This window comes from Vipera berus (assembly GCF_964194415.1).
Source record: "Vipera berus genome assembly, chromosome: 7".
Taxonomy (NCBI): Eukaryota; Metazoa; Chordata; class Lepidosauria; order Squamata; family Viperidae; genus Vipera; species Vipera berus.
This window is the reverse complement of record NC_138209.1, coordinates 26,751,076-26,770,861: the sequence shown is the minus strand read 5'-3', so window position 1 is coordinate 26,770,861 and position 19,786 is coordinate 26,751,076. Positions and strand designations below refer to the sequence as shown.

The 19,786-nt window shown below is 37.2% G+C and overlaps 1 protein-coding gene across 1 annotated transcript; it reads right to left on the bottom strand.

Moving 5' to 3' along the window:
• Positions 1–1,497: 1,497 nt before the first annotated feature.
• TMEM154 (transmembrane protein 154) lies at positions 1,498–17,228 on the bottom strand. The gene is made up of 6 exons (XM_081332095.1): positions 17,126–17,228; positions 11,913–12,209; positions 10,741–10,768; positions 9,205–9,290; positions 5,271–5,328; positions 1,498–1,970 (listed from the first exon to the last, which is right to left on the bottom strand). The coding sequence occupies exons 1-6, from the start codon at positions 17,187–17,189 to the stop codon at positions 1,955–1,957; spliced, it is 549 nt and encodes a 182-aa protein (XP_081188221.1). The 5' UTR covers positions 17,190–17,228; the 3' UTR covers positions 1,498–1,954.
• Between the last annotated feature and the right edge of the window lie 2,558 nt (positions 17,229–19,786).

Genomic DNA, 19,786 nt, shown 5'->3' with positions numbered 1-19,786 from the left:
AGATTAGAATGTCAATGGAGTAAAATTATTATAGAGGAGAAAGAAAGTTTTTTTTTTAATATTTTACACAATTTAAGATTGATGTTATTTGCTTGCTAGAAAAGTATATTAGGGTTATGGACTTAAAGTATGTGTTGAACTAAGAATGGGTATGTAAGCTCCTAATTAACAACAAGTTGTCTTAGAGATTGCCTAAATCTTTTTTTTATATACTCTTTTTATTTGAACTTTTATTTGAACTTAAGGATGATTTGGAACTGCGAGACATTTGGCGTGATACATGCAAGAACTATTTTTGATCATAGTTTAGTTTGGTCGGAGATTATTAAGATTAACAGAGATAGGCGCTTTTGGTGCGTAACTGAGAATTTGTTTGGAAATTAGAGAAAGGTGGGAGAATGAAAATAGCAGGTGAAAGTTTTTTTTTCTTTTCTTTTTTTTTGAAATTAATATGAATAAGGACTGGGATTAAGAAAATTTATTTTGAGTAAAGCTCTTTTTCTGTTTTCCTCTTTTTCTACTTTATTTGTAATATTAATATTGTTTGTACTCATTTTATATGAGCTAGAGAGAGATAGAATTTATAGTTTATTGTTGATAACATAGGGGTGTTTATGTTTGTTTTTTGATTTTATGCCCTGTATTTAGCTCTGGGAAGTCGGGGGGGGGGAGGAGGGAGTGGGGGAGAGGGATAGGGAGGGTTGGATAGGGGTGGGGGAGGGGGGGATTAAAGTCAAAATGTATTGTAAAACTTTTTAAATAAAAAAAAAAGAAAAATAAAAAAAAGAAAGTCGATTTCAACTGATTTATTTCTAATCATACCTATGTACAGGAATCTTCTCGACTGTTTACACCTGCTTTGAGTTAGATAAGGGTCAACCAAATTTAAGGAGGGGTTGGACTTAGTTTGCTGATCCCTCTTTTAATGCCACCCCTTGGTTCTGCTACTCTTCGATATCCTACCACTTTCTAGTATTTTAGTAGGCAGAAGATGAATTGTTTTATTTTGGCTTTGGCATGTGTGTGATTTTCTACCCAGATTGAAAGAAGATGTTATGTCAGCTGGTGAATTACCATGGACAGGGTTTCCTCCATCACAGTATACTCCAATTATGGTGCCATTCCTAAATGTTTTGTTTTTAACCAAAAACTATTTTTTAAAAAATCCTACTCTTAGAGATATTGGAATGTGTGTCATTGGTGATTTTTACACATTGAGCAGATCCTTGGCTGAAATTTGCACTGAAACTTTATGCCTTATGAAAACTGTGATTAAAAGGCTTAGAAAACATACAGTCAAGAAACTAGGCATAAGCTTTAGGAAACTCTAGATTCTTCCCAGATAAAGTTAAAGCCATTACTATCTAATGACTAAATGATGTAATGACATTATCCACAAAAAATCTTTTTAAACAAATCCTATTAGTTACCTGCTTATTCCAAATCTACTGGTTGCACTTAAGTATTTGAAATGTTGGTGCAACATTCTCTATGCAAGCTTCATTTCTGCTGCCCTCATCTGTACAAATCTTCATGAGGTATCACAATCAGCAAAATCAATGCCGAGGATCATATTTCAGAACAGTGACATTTGCTTTCCAGACCAAGAAAATTCAGTGTGAAGGGCACAGTACTATTGTATTTACATGCACTGCTGTAATAGGCAACTTTACAAAATATATCATTTGTGTCTAACAAAAGAGAGAACAAAGTGCTCTGAGGAAATACCTGGAAGAATGTCATTCTGTGCACATGCTTCCTCACATTCACAGTGTTAAAAATTGATTTCAGGATTTCCATCTTTCAGAATTTTATCAGTGTATAAAACAAAACCATCAGGAAGAAATAAAAAGAACTAACTGGGATCCATGACCAGGTGAGATGAAGATACTTCATATCCACAGCATCTCAGAACTCAGCAACAATATTACTTCTGCTTTTCTTCCCTTATTTCTTAAGATTCACAGTCACTGTATAAAAATTTTAAAAGATTAAACTTCATCACAACATTTGAGCAAAGTTTTTTTTTAATGCTCAATCTTCATTTCTTCTTTCTAGTTAGGTTTTGGCCACTACAATTTCAATGTTTAACTGAGTCTTTTATTTTATTATTTTTAAGGCTAAAGGTTCTCCCGCACATGCGTGCTAGTTGTTTCCGACTCTAGGGGCCGGTGCTCATCTCCGTTTCAAAGCCGAAGAGCCAGCGCTTGTTCGAGGACGTCTCCTTGGTCATGTGGCCGGCATGACTAGACGCCAAAGGCACACGGAACACTGTTACCTTACCACCGTAGTGGTCCCTATTTTTCTACTTGCATTTTTACGTGCTTTCGAACTGCTAGGTTGGCAGAAGCTGGGACGAGTAACAGGCGCTCACTCTGTTACGCGGCACTCGGGATTTGACCTGCCAAACTGCCGACCTTCTGATCGACAAGCTCAGCGTCCTAACCCACTGAGCCACCGTGTTAAGGCTATTTGTCATTAATTAAATATAAGCCAGGAATATATATTAATATCAGTATATAATTGTTTGAATTACACCGAATCTACTATCATACAGAATAACAGATTTGCTGCAACTAGTAGAATGATTGTGAAATGTAACAAGAAAGTATTTACAATCTTCCATGCTTGCACATAAATTAATCAAGGAGAGAACCAACCTCGTTCTAAGGAGAAATTTCCTGACAATTAGAACAACTAATCAGTAGAACAACTTGCCTCTGGAAGCTGTAGGTGCTCCAACACTGGAGGTTTTTAAGAACAGACTGGACATGGTATAAGATCTCCTCCCATGGGGAGCGGGTTGGACTAGAACCGTGGTAGCGAACCTATGGCACGCATGCCACAGGTGGCACGCAGAGCCCTCTCTGTGGGCACGTGCGCCGTCACCCCAGTCCTCAGCCTTCAGCTGGGTTTTATAAAACCTTTTCGCTTTAGGTCTCTGCCACCATGTGTGCAAAAAAAAAGTTTCAATCAAATCAATCAATTTCAACTCACATGGAAAAAAGATCTCATAAAGTTGGAATTGATTGATTGAACTTTTTAGTCCCACCTAGTCTGCTCTTACCACCGCAGTCACAGCCACCCAATTGGCCACATCTACCCAATGGGCCACACCCACCCAGCACACAACAATACATAAGTGGGTTTTGGGTTGCAGTTTGGGCATTCGGTCTCTAAAAGGTTCGCCATCATTGGACTAGAATATCTCCAAGGTACCTTCCAACTCTGTTATTCTGTCAAGGTACTTATACACATTGAGCAAAGAGATCCCCTTGCCCATCTGTTTTCCCATAAACTCTTTTCATTTTTTGCCTCAACAAAAATACATAAAATACTTTAATTATTGGCCAGTCTGAAACCCACATCCCTCTAACAGGAATCTATGATGGTGATATAAAGTTAATCATATTTCTTTCACTACTTCATTAGTTATAGAATTGCCATATCTTCTGTGGGATTCTGTACTGAAAAAAGATTTCCACATGTCAGATCCCTTCCTGAATCTTTATTTTACTTCTTGTTTTTTTGCCAAATACCTCCTTCTACTTCACCCTTACCCACCCATTCCTGGGTCAATAACCTGTAGTGCTCTAACTATATGCATATTTGTAATTATACATCTAAATTATGTCACAGGATCTTATGGCCAGGAGCTAAACAAAATCAAGCAGATTATAGAAAATCAAGAGAGATGAGGTTCAGTGATGGGGCAAAAGGTTTTAACTTTCAGTCGTTATACAAAAATATTTGCCTATCTCTTAAAAGAGCAAAACAACACAAATTGACCCTAAAACAATGGACAATGAACTCTTATCTTTCTGAGCTATAATGCTGGAGATTATATTTACCATTAAAAAAATACCCATATTTTAAAATCTATAGTGACTTCACATAAATTGATTACTTGTACATATTTTAGCCTTCATGTCCCATCTGTAGAATACAAGTGTTAACTTGGGTGCTTTGGATTGAACTCTTATGTAGCTCTTTTGTTAGTTCTACAATAGAAATTGAGTTTAAAACATTGATTTAGAGTAAACTGAAATGATATTTTTACAGGCCACAGGAGATCATACTGTATGTTAACTGGTATAATAGTTAATTGGGACTTTTCCAACATTTTCCAAGTTATCATTTTGTACAGGATTTCTGACATGCACCAGATTGTAGACCTCTCCACTAGAGCAAATGGTAAGAGATCACCCTTCCGAACGATTTTATTCAATTTTATTTTATTTTTTTGGCTCTCATGCTGCAGTTATCTCAGAGAAGCTTATTTTTCTACATCTTTTTACTTTAGCAAAACATGCATTTTCTGTGAATTAGAACAAAGGTATATGAACCTATACTTGCACCATGATTTACAATAAGATAGAGCCATCTAGTGGTAACAACCATTCTTCCTTTCTCTTTCTCTTTTCCTCTCCATCTATTTGGCTTTTTTAATCAACAAGAGATAGTCAAGGAACTTCATCCAATGTATTCTACTGGACTCTCCATTGAAAATGTAACTAAGATGGGGAAATTAGATTTACTTGCCTTCTCAAATACAGCAGTATTTTAATAACCTTGAAAAGAGCTGTAGCATTGAGAGGTTAAGGCTTGAATATGTAAAGGCCCATTCATTCTTGGACAGTGACAGTAAGGAAAAAATTAAAACCATGTTTTAAATTATGTTTTTATATTGTACAATATCTATAGTATTATTCTAAGTTGCATTAGAAAAAAGTGAAGTTATCTTGATAGCTTGCATAATTAGGTGCAAGTACATTTAAGGTGTTAACTACTATAGCCACCCAGAGAACCTCTGCTCGTCTTCCCTGCCACAAAATTAATTTAGAAGCCTTCCCCCCAATTTTCAGGTTTAGAGAGCACAGAAAGGAAATAGAAGAAAAGAAAAATGTCATTTTCCCCAGTACTATACAGTTGGGTTTGTCCGTGGAAAACTGTTCAGTTGCAGTTCAATAATTATAGAACTAAGTACAATAACAGGCAAAAGTAGTGCTCTGACCTGAATTTCTATGGCATTTCTGGTAGACCATTTACAAAAGGAAGCTTCTGCTCAATCTCACAAGAGAAAAAATTAAATTCCCATTGTTTTCTGTAGGAACCAAAGTAAATATAGGCTATACTTTGAGGAAAATAATAATTTGGTTTATTAGAAGCAAGTGAGATATCAAGGAATAAGGAGGAAAAGGAAGACATAACATTTTTGCAATTGTGGATCTACTGACAGTGTAACTTTTAGAAATGAGAATTATAAATACCTTGGGTTGGTGTTATAATCTTTCTCTTCTTTTACAGGAGGCAAATAATCACATTCTGCTGTGAAAAGACAATGCACTATTAGCCTTGAGAACTGGAGGGACAGCAATTCGGTTTGAATAGCAATGTCTACATGATGGGCTCTTGCAGAACATAGATGTATTTTTTTTATAAAAAATATATGTTTATATTAAAAAGAAACATTCTGAATGTCTCAGAAGCTATAATAGCCTTTGTTTCATTTATCTCAATGCATTCTCTGTACAGTATATACAGCTCTACTCTCCAATATTTTGCCAACCGGCTAAAAATAAAATGGATAATAAACTGTCCACTGTACTATTGTGAATTGTCATATCTGCATTCTGTTGGTTTACTCTTGCTGTGGAGTTTATCGACTCTTGTTGATTTTATGCTGTGATTTTGTACTACCTATCAAGTACGATGCTGCAAAACCATGCTCAAAGTTGATTGAGAGTCCACAGATTATCTTGTGGTAAAATGGGTGGCCAATGAATTTTATTTATTTATTTATTTGTTTGTTTGTTTTAATTATTTATAAATTTACTGGCAAGTAGCATCACATATAATGCCTAGCACTCCATCTTTACTACATAGTAGAAGATCAGATTTGTTGTAACTCATATTGTTTGACAAGTGTTGCAAACTAGAGATAAGTGTCATTGCATTGTATGCAGTGTACAGGTATAGAATGGAGGTTTAACCCTAGTGAAAGCGCTCAGCCTTTATAAAATCAGATCCTTTTGTTATTTTGGTATAAAACTATACACCCTCCTTTTATGTCCTATGTCATATGTGCAGGTATTTTGTGGTTTTCCAAAATGATTTACCTAGCAGGAGTATCTACCAATTTGCTTATATAAGACCCGTTTAGATGGACCCAATGGAGTTGGGTTTCATGGGATTTTGCTGTTGAACACGGGAAATCTATTTCTTTGAAGAGAGATGAAAGTTTTGAAGAAAAGAAAAATACCATTAAAATATATGCAGTATCAGAAAATGGAGTAGATTTACTACTGTGGCTCTGTAGCATACAAGTCTTGTGTATGGTCTTAGAGCTCCTTTGCAAATTACTGTCAAATTACAAATTGAAATAATGCAAACGGGAAATGATTAAATATACGGGGAATAGAAAAATTAAACTGTATATGATTAGTTGAATTTAAATTCAGTCCAGTTTAGTTATGTCCTGGTGTGACATTCAAATTAAGTATGTCCTTAGTTGCAAAATGGCTGTGCAACTTGAATGGCTACAACCCTCTCCTAAGAATTTATAGAAATTCTTAGTAATTTAGTCTTCAGGTTGATCTATGGTCTAGAAAGCTTTATGAAACAGGAGGGTAAGGAAGTGTGTCACTTTATTAAAATAATTATTCCTATTCTGCCCTGAAGCTCAGAGTTAGAAAATGAGATGGGCAGGTTTATGAATGCTGTTTAAACAAATGAGGAATTAGGCCATTTCTGCAAACTGAGGCTTAGTTTTCATACAGCTTAATCAAGACCTGTGATTATGCCTTCCTCAAGCCTTATTTAGCTTAAAGTCATTTCAGTATTGGACAATCATGGCTGGACATACAGTATGACTGTAAAAAAAGAATGAATGTTCACTGTGAATTAATGGGCTGGCACCTTTAAGGATATATGTTTTTTAATCAGGGCATGGAATTGATCTATGTTAGACTAGAGAAAGAGATTTATAAAATCTAAACATTTCCACTCTTAGTTGGAGCAAGTGCACCCATAAAACATTTACTGTATCTACTGCTTACTGTCTGCATGGGTATCTGCTAATAATACACATTTTAATAATCCTCTAATAGCCTGCTTCCATTGCTTTCTCTTATGCAAATAGATTTATAAATTCCTATTGTGCAAATGAATAATAACACATTCAATTATCTGCAAGTACTGTGTATCTTCTATCCTACTACAAGGAAAGAGCAGAAGCAATCAAGCTCTGGCCACTGAGTAGAAGATAACTTTTGTGGAAAGTAACAAGGGATCCTTGGTGCTCTCTGAGCTTGCTTGTTTTCTTGCAGACGTTTCATTACCCAAACTAGGTAACATAATGAGTGCTAATAAGGACTGCTGTTTGCTGTCAGTTTATATTCTGGTGGCTTGCCTGTCAGTGTTGGTGGGAGTGGTCTTAAGAGATTCTGGTTGGGCTGTTTACTGTTGGCTCTGAGAGTTTCTTAATTAGGGTATGTTTACTTGATTGTTGGTCTGAAGTTAACTTTGGTGTTAATTTAAGCTGATCTGGGTGCTGATTCCTGGTGGAGAGGTGCTTAGGACTTTTTGTTCCCTTTTGGGCTGGTTGACTGTCTCTTTTGCATAGTCTATAGATGTTGTTAATGTCTATGTATCTATAGATGGCTAATTTGTCAGAGTGCCAGGATTCTAGAAATTCCCTGGAATTTTTGGATTCTGTCTCGTCTAGGATTGTCACATTTCCCCAACTGAAACTATGGTTAAATCTGTCTATATGTTGTGAAATTAAAGAATTTTCATCATATCTTCTAATTGCTCGTTGGTGTTCATGGATACGTTCTGCCTGTTTGTCCTACCTAGTTGATGTTGCAATCCTTACATTGTAGGGATTGTAGGTGACTCCTGTTTTTTCTTCTGGGGTTGCTGTGTCTTTTGGTTTGCTTAGGATGCTTTAAGGGGCATTAGTTGGCTTGTGTGCTACGCTGATTCCGTGTGGTTGTAGTAGTCTGTTGAACTACTACAAAGTAACAATGCATAGGTTTTATATGGACTGTACTTTAGAGTGTAAATGGTGATGCACAATTTGCATATGAATTGTACCTGATATGTGCAGTTTCCTCCTTACATGGCTGCCTTTTTTACATTTATTCTAAACTAGATTCTTGATGTGCAGGGTTTCAACAATTGAACAAATGAATTAAAATCCATAGCTATCCAGGCTAACCCAACTGGAGTGATGGGGGTTATAAACCAATCTATCAGGAAGGTGCCAGGCTAGAAAGGGGACTTTTAGCCACTGTTTTGTTTGTTTGCTTACAATTTTTACAAATTTAAAAGATTTGTATGGCTGCCCATCTTACAGCACAATTCTGGTAGCTCACAACAATAATGAAACCACAAACACAGCAAAAACCGTAAAAACAAAACTAAACACTAAACCCCACGCCCCAATCATCCTCCTGGGGTACCCCAAAAAACCATCTACAAAGAGTACTCAACCTCTTGATGCCCACATATATTTCTCTTCTTTTCTAATTTATATGTCATCTTTAACAGCCAAACATTGTTAAAATCCTTCCTGGACAAACAGCTTGATCCCATATTCCCCCTCCCAAGCAGCTTGATTTAATCCAGTAAAAGAGACAAGCATGCATAGTGATTAAAATAAAGAAGCCAAGAAACATGTCTTAAATATAATTGGATATGCAGTCTTAGTTTCCAGACTGGAGTAGAATCACAGCTTATAAAGGGGGGAAAAATTATTCCATTACAGTTAATGGCAGTTAGAGGGTCAATTTAAAAGGTCTACACAAATGGCCCAATGTGATCATTGCCTATTTTGTAGAATTATCCCAAAGACAGAATTGAAGAAAAAGCACTAGAAGTTGTGAATTACTTGTAAAGTATATTATAAATTAATGCCAACACCCTCCCTTTCACATTAAAATCCTGCTAATTTCAACGAACACCTGGTACATTTTAAAATATTACAAACATTTATATGTTCAGAATAAAATATTCTTTATGTAAAGGACAACTTTTTGTATTAGCTCTTCTTTAAAAATTAAAATTCTTAAAATATACAGCATATCTTTCTGCTCGCATTTTATGATATGTTATTATCTACAACTGTTTAAAATATTTATCAATATGAGAGACAGATATACCAGGAAAGAAAAAAGTTGAGAGTCAGATAGGGATAAATACCATTTTTTTTTAAGCTGTTCATCCATTTATCCAGTTCTTCCATCTCAATTTCCATTACAGAGGGCGTGTCTTCTTCAAAAATAGGGCTGAATTAAAAAACAAAAAAATATATTGGAGCTGGCAATTTAGAATTGCTCTTCTTTAGTTTTTTTTTTTTAAATAAAATTGTTTATATCGAGGCACATGCTCAGGAATAGCTAAGTGGCTACCAACTAGTGACTTTAGTTTAGGAAAAAAATATTAATTACATTACATGGCAGTTGAATTACAACTGCAGAATGTAGATATGGTAAGATACCTAGATGTGTACATGCAAAAAAGCTAGAAGATTTGGGATACAAATGCATACTCTGATTCAAAGAATTATTAAGATTAATGCTGAACACTTGAAACTGGGCTTTTGCTCTTGAGACTAGTGGTTAAACAGTTGGGAAAAAATCATGGAATGTTGTTTTTATAGATGATAACCACAATGATGTTATTGTACATGCAAAGATGGAAAGATTTGACAGTACCTACAATGGAAGAATAGTTGGCGAAGATGATAGAACTTGCTGAGATGGTGAAATTGACCTATTTGATTAGAGAAAAGTCAATGCAGGTAATCCTTGACTTATGACCATGAGCCCAGAATTAAGGTTATAAGGCAGCCATTATTAAGCAGGTCATCACATTACCATGACTGATTTTACAACCTTTTTTGCAGTGGTTGTTAAATTAATGCCATGGTCATTAAGTGCATGCAGCGGCTGTTAAACAAAAGTAGCAGTTGTTAAGCAAACCTATTTTCTTCTAGGGGCCACACAACATAGACTTTGTAGTATTGTAGTATTGTTGTACTTGATAAATAGCATAGGTTTTTCTTGCATTTTAATTTGATTTTATTCTCCTCTTTTAATTTGAGGTTAATAGCTTATTAAACTATTGCAGACTGGAATGTAGAAAGATCTTTATTCTGTTGCTGGATGGATTGATTGATAATTTCTAACATTCCTAAACTGCAAGATAAAACTTATCTTTGCTCTCTGGGGAAGTCCATCATATCTTCAAATGGTTGCTAAGTGACTGGTCATTAAGCAAGGACCACCTGTCTCTACATTTATTACTGACTGAAAAACTTTAAGGATTTTCTTTGCATAAAACAGTAAAAAGATGAACTTATGATTAATGGTTCTGATGATTAAATAGGACAGATTATAGAAAGAAAAGAGCCATGATGTAACTTTAGAGCAGCAGTGGGGAACTATGGCCTCTTTATGACTTGTGGACTAACTCCTAGAATTCCAGAGCCAGCATGGCTGGCTCAGGAATTCTGGGAGTTGAGGTTCACAAGTCATAAAAGGGCTATAATTCCTCACCCGTGATTTAGACTATATATATAGTCTTGTTTTGTTCACCAGAGGTCTCTGTCTAAAAGAGCACAGTGATAGGAACAGCTAATATCCTGCTCAGAACCCTCAAACTCCCAGGCCTCTGGTAGAATTCGTGCAAAATATAAATGACAAACGACAAGAAGCAGACCTATAAATCTCTTACCTTTTACCATTTTCACTTCCTAGCTCATCTGAGGAAAAAAAAGAGAGATGTGCTTAAGCCAGCTGGCTGGGAATCATTGGAACTAAATCCAATACATTAGAAGAGCACAGATTGGGAAATAGCGCATGCAAACTATCCACCAATGTTACTAGTGAAGAAACTTTAATAATCTACAGCACATTTATACAGCAGAAGAAATATCCCTATAATGACTTGTCTGCAACACTGATAAAAACAAATGCAGACAGAATAAGGCCCGAAGCAGAAAACCTTCCCTTGCTCTTAGAAAAATAATAGTTAAAATCTTTTTTTTCCTTTCAGATTGAAATGATAGGGCCTATACTGGCATAATTTATATTTCCCAGTTGTTTAACATCTTTATTCACCTCTTTTGAAGCCCCATTAATAAAAAATGGCCTGCTTCAACAGAACAATGTCCCCTGCTTATAATAGCCCCTGGCCTGTTTTCTTGGACTTCTTAGTGCCAAGACAATGATCACATAGATATTCTGAGAGTGCACTGCAAGGAATGGACAGGTATAATCTGTTCTCCATCACTTTTCTTTTTTCAAGTTGAGTCCAATATGAGTTATATGTGTTTTAACACACTGATATGTCCCTACATTCTGCCCTTGGGGACCTCAAGGCACTCCACAATGAGTAAGTAAGAAACAAGATTCTACTTGACTCAGCCCACCTTCATATTTGTCTGCTAAAGGAATTGCCTTATGCTGTGCTTCTTAGAGAAGTTGGGACTGCTACTCCCCACCAAAGCATATTGGTTGGAAATTGGGGAACTGCAGCCCTGCCATACTTGCATACCCCTGGGTATGCAAATATTAGATGCTCTAAGATGTATTAAATGTAAACTAAGATGTATTAGATGTGAATGAATAAGAAGGTGAAGATAGATAGACAGACAGACAGACAGACAGACAGACAGACAGTTAGATAGATAGACAGACAGACAGACACAGACAGAAAGACAAATGATGGATGGATGGATGGGTGGATCTGTATATACTTGGAACAAGGTTTTTTACACAGTCACTAAGCTTAGAAAACTTTATAAGATATAAAATCTAATTGGAACATTACTTTTACAGCATGAATGCTATTTTCTCCCATGTGAACCTTATTTCCCTTTTACCCAAGGGAAATAAAATATTTACCTTCTTGGCTCTGTTTCTGTTTGTGACGTCTTACAATAAAGATGACCAGGATAATCAAGAGGACTAGGAGCACCACTATAGCAATTCCAATTATCAAAGCAGTATATAAAATAGAGTCATTCCCATTCATTTCTGGGGTAGTAACCTTAGTTTCAGTTGGTGTTGTGGCATTTTGTTCTTCCGATTTATTAGCAGAAATTGAAAATAAAACAGAACTAATAGATCCTACTGTAGTTGTCACAGTAGATGATATGCCATCACCAGAATGTTCATGATCTGCCATTGTAGTTATGGACTCTACAAAAAAGGAAAAACATAACAATTCAGCTTTTGTGAATATTTTGATCTCTTAACATTCTTACAATATAAGGCAATATAACTGTTCGAGAACTGCTATGATAATTAAATTATAATTTGGGGGTTCTCTTGTAACTATCTTCCCCTAATTATATAATGATTCATACTTCCTCTTTGGATTGATACTCATCACAAGTTTGGTCAAGGGTTAAAGGGTAAACTTTAAAATAACAATCTTGATGTATGATTCCAGTTGAATGTTGTTTTTTTTTTGCAAATAACTACAAGGCATTCAGGAAAATAAAATTAAACCCAAACTGTACAAATCTCAGTGGACAGTGACAAAAACTTGAATTAAAAAACTAGCAGGAAATTTACTAGAAGTTTTTCAGTAAAGTACATGCACACATAAGAGGCATTTTTTTCATGTATGTTTGTGAAGTTTAATTTAGCATTTGAGTATAATTGCATTTGCTTTTTCATTCAAGTGATACATCTCTGTGATTTTCATATTTTCCATCCAAATATGTAAGTGTTTGCATTCCGCTTAGGTATTTATACATCTTTCAAGAAATACTTGCCACATTGCTTTTCTTCCATTCCTTTTTCAAGCAAAAGTATTATAAGAGTATGCAAGAGTATTTTAAGCCAGAGGTCCCCAACCTTTTGGGCACCAGGGACTGGTTCATGGCCCGGGAGCGTGGTTTGGTGTGCTGCCTGCATCCCGTGGATGGGGCTTTCTTTGTTTGTGCAGCCTGGTTGCTGGCATGCCACGGCCTGGTACCAGTTTACGGCCCAGGGGTTGGGGACCCCTGTTTTAAGCAATGGAAGAGCTCCCACTATTTCTTATGTTTTCCACATTCTACAATGATAAAATAATACCCCTCTTCTCTCCCTCGAACCTTCTGTGAGACCATGCAGGAGTGAGTATTAGTAACAAAAACAAATAATGTTTAGGTGGTATGCCAAGCCAGCCTTTATGGGTATCCAATTTATTTCTACCCCTTTTCTATCTAGGACATTAGAAACATAAGTTTTCAAATGCCAAATAGATTATTTTAAATAACTGAACTACTGAGCAAATTCTTGCTCATTTGGTTTTATATGTAATAGTATTGTATTGTTCCCACTGATTTTTGTAAGAATAAACAAATGAAACTTTTACACACAGAGGTATGTATGTATGTATCTCTATATGTACACACACAAATACAGATGGTTTCTGAAATAACTGCAATTAGTCAGGAAAATAAGATTTTCGAATTCATAGCAAAAAGTTTACTGCTAACAAAATTATGGATCTGGATCTATTAAAAAAGAGAAATCAATGAACAAAAAGCTTTTTAAAAAAGATATTCTGATTTATTAATCAGTAAAACATCATGATAATAAATCCATTCTCTACAAGTATTGAATTGAAAATACATTCTGAAAGCTTGATGTTATCATTGGTGAGAAGTAAATATTTGTTCTTGCCTTCAGCAGCAACACATACTTCAGACACTTTGCAAATTAATTGCTCCCAAAATAACTTCAGTCTGAGCTCTATCTCTCCCCCATTTATGCCAGATGCTTACGGAGCAATAGGGAAGAGAGATAAAAGTATGCAACAGTTGATTGCTGCAACATACCAATATTATGGTTAAAGATCTTCTGACTACGTGACTAGGATAACTTTGTCAATCTTTATTTGATGCAGAAGTCAGCATATCAAATGAATTCACTAAGAGTGAAATAAAACCATTACAATTACATTAACCATTTTTTTTCAAATTCATCCCCAAAGTGATCAATAAAATCCAGCTATATGACTATTGTATGTTTCTTCTGAGAAAACTCTATACAGTCAGTTCATAAATTATTTTGCAAACCTGTCTGAAAGCAAAAGTATATCTTTAAAAGTGATGCCCTTCTGAAGAAAATGTATAAAGTTGAATGTTGGCCAGATATTTTGGAGAATTTCCACAATCTCTTGCCATTGGCCATCCTAGCTGAAGAAGATGGAGGTCAAACTCTGAAATAAGTTTACAGCATTAGGTTGCCTGTTCCTTGTTTAGATTATGAGTAGACAGTCTGCAATAAGTGCTGCTTGATGCACCACATTGAGCCTGTGTAGAAGGAAGAACATATTCAACTAACATGTCCATATCCCTCTTTATCCCAGTCTCATTTAAGCATACTGACTTGCAGATTGATCAGTCCAACCATTCAAAAAGATCTCTGCTGTGGTGGTATGCATGGTGATGACAAGGAGCAAAAAGAAAAAAAAGAGCATCAGACTGTAATAGGGCAATGATTGCAGAGTGACTAATGGTGGGCACAGCAGGCAAGTCTTGGGAATGGCCAGAGGGGAGGTTTCCCAAGAAAAATGTTGACCAGACCTTCGCCCAGGTGCGCCTGGTGCGCCAGTTGCGGCCCTATCTAGACCGGGATGCCCTGTGTACGGTCATTCATGCGCTCGTGACCTCTCATTTAGACTACTGCAATGCTCTCTACATGGGGCTGCCCTTGAGGACCACTCGGAGGCTCCAACTGGTACAGAATGCAGCCGCGAGAGTTGTGTTGGGAGTCTCCCGATACTCCCATGTTACACTTCTGCTCCGTGAGCTGCATTGGCTCCCAGTTGTCTTCCGGGTGAGATTCAAGGTTCTGGTAATGGTTTTCAAGGCCCTACATGGCATGGGTCCGGAGTACCTTAGGGATCACCTGCTGCCGGCGTCAACTTCCCTCCGCCCTGTGCGTTCCCACAGAGAGGGCCTCCTCAGGGTGCCACCCGTGCATTACAGCATCATCTTGTAGTCTAGGTAAGTAAAATCCTTCTCTCAAGTTGGGTATAAACATTCTAGGTGAATCAACATCTTCTGCCCTTAAAAGGCTATCATTATATTGTTCTTAGAAAAATAAATAGTTGAGGGAGTGATGTAGGTGAAAAGAAAGATTCATGCTGACAGCATTTATATTGGCTATGCAAGTCCTGTGAGCAGTTACTTCTGTGTGAGCTAAAATCCTGACAGTGGACAGTTCCAATCAGGATGGAAGCATGTGCGTCTCTAGGCAAAAGCTCCCAGATGCAGATAATACTCTTTGCACACATAGAGACTATTAAACCTAGATAATTTGAAATTTTAGGGCTCTTCTTATCAGGGCTTTTCACACTTTATTCTTCAGTTGACGTATTCTTCAGTTCTCATAGATAGGCATATACATTATGTCCATGTTTGCATAAGCTATCTTGATTTGTATGTCAAATAATCTTTATCTATTTTAGAACTTGCCTGAGCAAGAACTGCATTCTTTTGTTATTCTTTTGAAGGTCCCTTTTTAAAGAGTTTCTTTTAACAGTTTAAAAAGTTTACAAGCTTATAATATCTTTCGTAAGAATGTGGCAATAACACGGACACACATTTATACATTTGGTCTTTATATAGTCATGTGTTTAGAATATATACCACTTTGCAAGTGCAGAAGATGGAGAGATTCATGTATGATAAAAGCTACTGTGAATGACATTTAAAGGGTGACAAACAATATCACATAAGTATTTATGAACCAAATATTATATTCCTAATTTTAATTAGTTCTGAGTGGCCAATGGGTGAATGAGAACATCCTGCCTCTCTCCATTCCTCTGTATTTTCCTGCTAAATTAAGAAACAAAATAAATGTGTAAGAATTCTGTGATTAGCCTTTAAATCTGATTTAAGCTATTTCACAAAAAAGGATCAGAAAGTTTAGCCCCAATTGCTGTGATATCATCCCATCAGAAGTTCTGTTCCTGCAGCCTTCAAGAACTGCTGTTTTCATTTGTACAGTGCAAGTATTGACCCAATTACAAAATAGTTGTCTACCTAACATTAGGGCTACAAGATCCGATACTGCTTTTATTCTAAATAGCAAGCTAGGACGTGCAGAAAGTAACTCAGCAGGTAAGCATGATGACATCTACAGAAGTGAAAGACATGAAGCAGACTGGTGTATTTTGTCCTTTGCAGTTAACTTTTTAGAGATTTGTTTTCCTTCATAACATTTGAGAGATAAATCTTTAAATATTAGGAAACCAAATGTCTCATCTAATTTAGGCATTTCCTTAATGTAAGTATAGCATATTTAGACAATGTTTTAAAATTAAAATAAAAAGCAAATAATTAATATTTTAATATAAAAATATTTGGTTCATCCTTCCCAACCGTTATGATCTGCACATTTTAGATTATAAACTACATCAGTCTGGCCACAGATAATGGTGTTTACAGTCTGTTGCTTTGGAAACAAATTAGAAAAACTTGGTTTTATATATATAATTCTACATATATGACATGAAAATTATTTTTCTAATGATTTTTATCTGGAACAAAAACACCCAACACATTTTTTTTGTTCTTTGACAGGGTGCCTCTCTGAAAGTTAAATACACATCTTTTAAATTATACTATCTTAAACAGCAAGGTTTCCTCTTATATATTATTTTAGGAACTTAATCCTTCCTTAAAATTATATATGTTCTACCTATCATAGTAGATCAATACTAATATTGCAACATTTCCGTGAAATCAGCTTAGAAAAATAAATTACTTGGATTTATTAAGAGTACATTATAATAATAGGAATAGAGGCTTTATTTATTTTTTAAAAAATCCAAGTGAATTAATATCTTAAGCACAGTTAACAATGGGTCAGAAACACAACATTCATTCACAGATTAACACACCTTAGATTTGTAGTTCAAACTGGATCCATGGAAAGACAAGTCAGCATGCAGTTGGGAAACTACACCGAAAGAAATGGTGCAGGCTTGTATAGTCTTTGCAGGGACCAGATTTTCTGGGTGTGACCCATCAAAAACAGTTCTATAGCCTGGAGCATAACATTGTCTGTGTGGTTATTCTTAACAATGTAGAAGGCATGTTCCTACTTACCATGGAAGTCAGATACTCCACTCAGCAACAGAAAGGAGGACAATAAAAAGTTGTACTTCTTCATGTTACTTCTCTAACGCAGATGTGATACTGCTTTCATTCTTTTGTACATTTCCTGCTTACTGCTTCTGTGGTGGATGTGTAAGATGCCTTAGGAAGATGTACTACGTTCAGTTACTTTTAGGAAGTGATGTAATTCAGTTTGGGCCTATCAAATGAGCAAACAATTGCAAAAGGTTCCTGGAAAAGCACTGATTCAAGTGAAAAAAAGTGAACAGTGAAGTCTCCCTAAGAGAATTTTGCAGTCCTTTTGTGTCTTCAGAACCTGAATGCTATCCAGATCATGGTATTTAAGAGAGAGAAAAGGGGAAAAAAACTTTTCAAAGTGAGTTGTGTAGCGGGTTCTTTGGCGCCAGAATGAAGACGAGGCAAGTGAGTTCAGGAAAGCTCATGGTTTATTACATGCAAGATCTGAACTGAGAATTGGGCTGTAACTAGCCGCAATATATAGTCTAGCCCCTAGGCGGCAGCCAATAGGTTTGAAGCAACCATTGCCGCCTAGGGACAGCCAATAGCAGCACTGGAGACTTGTAGTCTGGGTTGCTGGAGAGCCGTTAGCTGCTCCAGCAACCCACGTGGTATTACTATTGAGCCCAATACATAACACCCCTCCCCTCTTAGATCAGACAATATTGTAACACAATTTAGTCTTAATACAATTATCAAGATTCATTATCAAAACAATCCTAAATAATAGTAATAGAAAATAAACCCATATAGGTTACAAGGTTAACTTACAGCATCTGAATGAATAGGCTTCATTGACAGCACAGTAGACAGTTAACATCATAGCATCTGAATGAATAGGCCTTCATTGACAGCACACTAGACAGTTAACATCATAACTCCCAGTTTCTGTAGTACAGTGGCAAGTTGCAATACAACAACATTATAGATCTTTATTTTACAATGTAATCAGCAAGATATGAAGGAGGCTTGTGTGTCCTAGAGGAACGTCTCGGAGTTCCAGTCACTTTGTGGTCTACCAGCTTACCCAGTGGGCTGGGTAGACCCATGTCCCTTGTTGCTCCTGAGTCAAGGGGATTAGATGCTCTCTGGCTGGCCTTTCCAGGTTGGCCCACCCCAGAGTCAGACTGATCAGCAGAGTAGGCACAGCGGTTGCTGAAGTCCGGTTGGCTTGCTCCTGCAGGGGATCCATGTTGCATTCCTGGACTCCCCACTTCTCCATCTGGTTCCTCATCGATTATGAAGGAAAAGTCCTGAGAGTCCAAGTGAGGACTAGCTTGGCCACAAGTTTGAGGACCTTGGGAGGGACTTATGATGCAATCCTCACTTAGTGGCCGTTCTGGAAACCATTTTCTCAGTTGATCAATGTGGCGTCTGACAACTTGCCCTCCCTCCAGCCCCACTTCATAAGAGAGGGGCCCAGATGCGTTGGTAGTTTTACCAGGAACCCACAGATTCCCATGACCATAGTTCCTGGCCCAAACCCAATCGCCCATTTGCAGTCCCCTCGGGGGTTTTGGTTGAGAGGCTTCTGCTGCCACTCTATCTGGATGCAACCTGTCCAGTTTAGTGATCAATCACCTCCCCCAAAGCAGTTCTGCAGGACTTTTGCCTGTAGCAGTGCAGGGCGTAGAATGCTGGCAGAGTAGAAAATCTGCCAATCTGTGATGCCAGTCACCTGTTACAATGCACTTGAGTGATTCCTTCGTTGTCCTCACCATATGTTCAGCTTGACCATTAGAAGATGGATGAAAGGGCACAGATGTTGCACGTCTGATGAGATTTGCTCTAAGGAAGGCCTGAAATTCAGCAGCAGTGAATTGGGCCCCATTGTCTGAAGCTAAGACATCTGGCAACCCATGTGTGGATAAGAGTTTTCTCAGCACCTGGATGGTTCTAGCAGTAGTCATGTTAGGGACTGGTATTACTTCCAGCCATTTGGAGTGGCTGTCCACCACTATGAAAAAGAGCTGGCCTTGAAAGGGCCCAGCGTAGTCTATGTGAATTCTAGACCAGGGAGTGTGCGTTTCCTCCCACCTGTGAACTGGAGCCTGTGGCATTTCAGGCCTAGATTGCTGGCATGTATAACAACCATGGACTTGTCCCTCAATGTCCTTGTCAAGGCCAGGCCACCAAAGGTAGCTTCTTGCTAAAGCTTTCATTCTGACAATGCCTGGATGGCCTTCATGTAATGATTGTAAGACCCTGTCTCTTAAGGAAGAGGGAATTATGACTCTGTTTCCCCATAAATTGCACCCTTCGTGGGCAGAAAGCTCATGTCTTCTGACAAAATAATTCTGAAATTCAGAACCTGGGCTTTTATCCAACCACCCCGTGTATACCCATGAAAGTACTCTACTAAGTGTTCTATCTGTAGCTGTTTCAGCAGCAATGTCCCCAGCATGGAGGGGAAATTCAGGCAGGTCCTGTATGGACAGAATTCTGGCAGCAGGAGCTGGGTCTGGTTCCATTAGTGGCAGTGGTAGTCTGCTGAGGCCATCAGCATGGCCCATTTCTTTGCCCCATTTGTGAATAAAATTAAAATTGTATGCAGAAAGAAAAATAGACCATCTCAACATTCTTGGGGACAGTATGTGGGCAGTTTGTTTATCTGTTGTGAAAAGTCCCAACAGT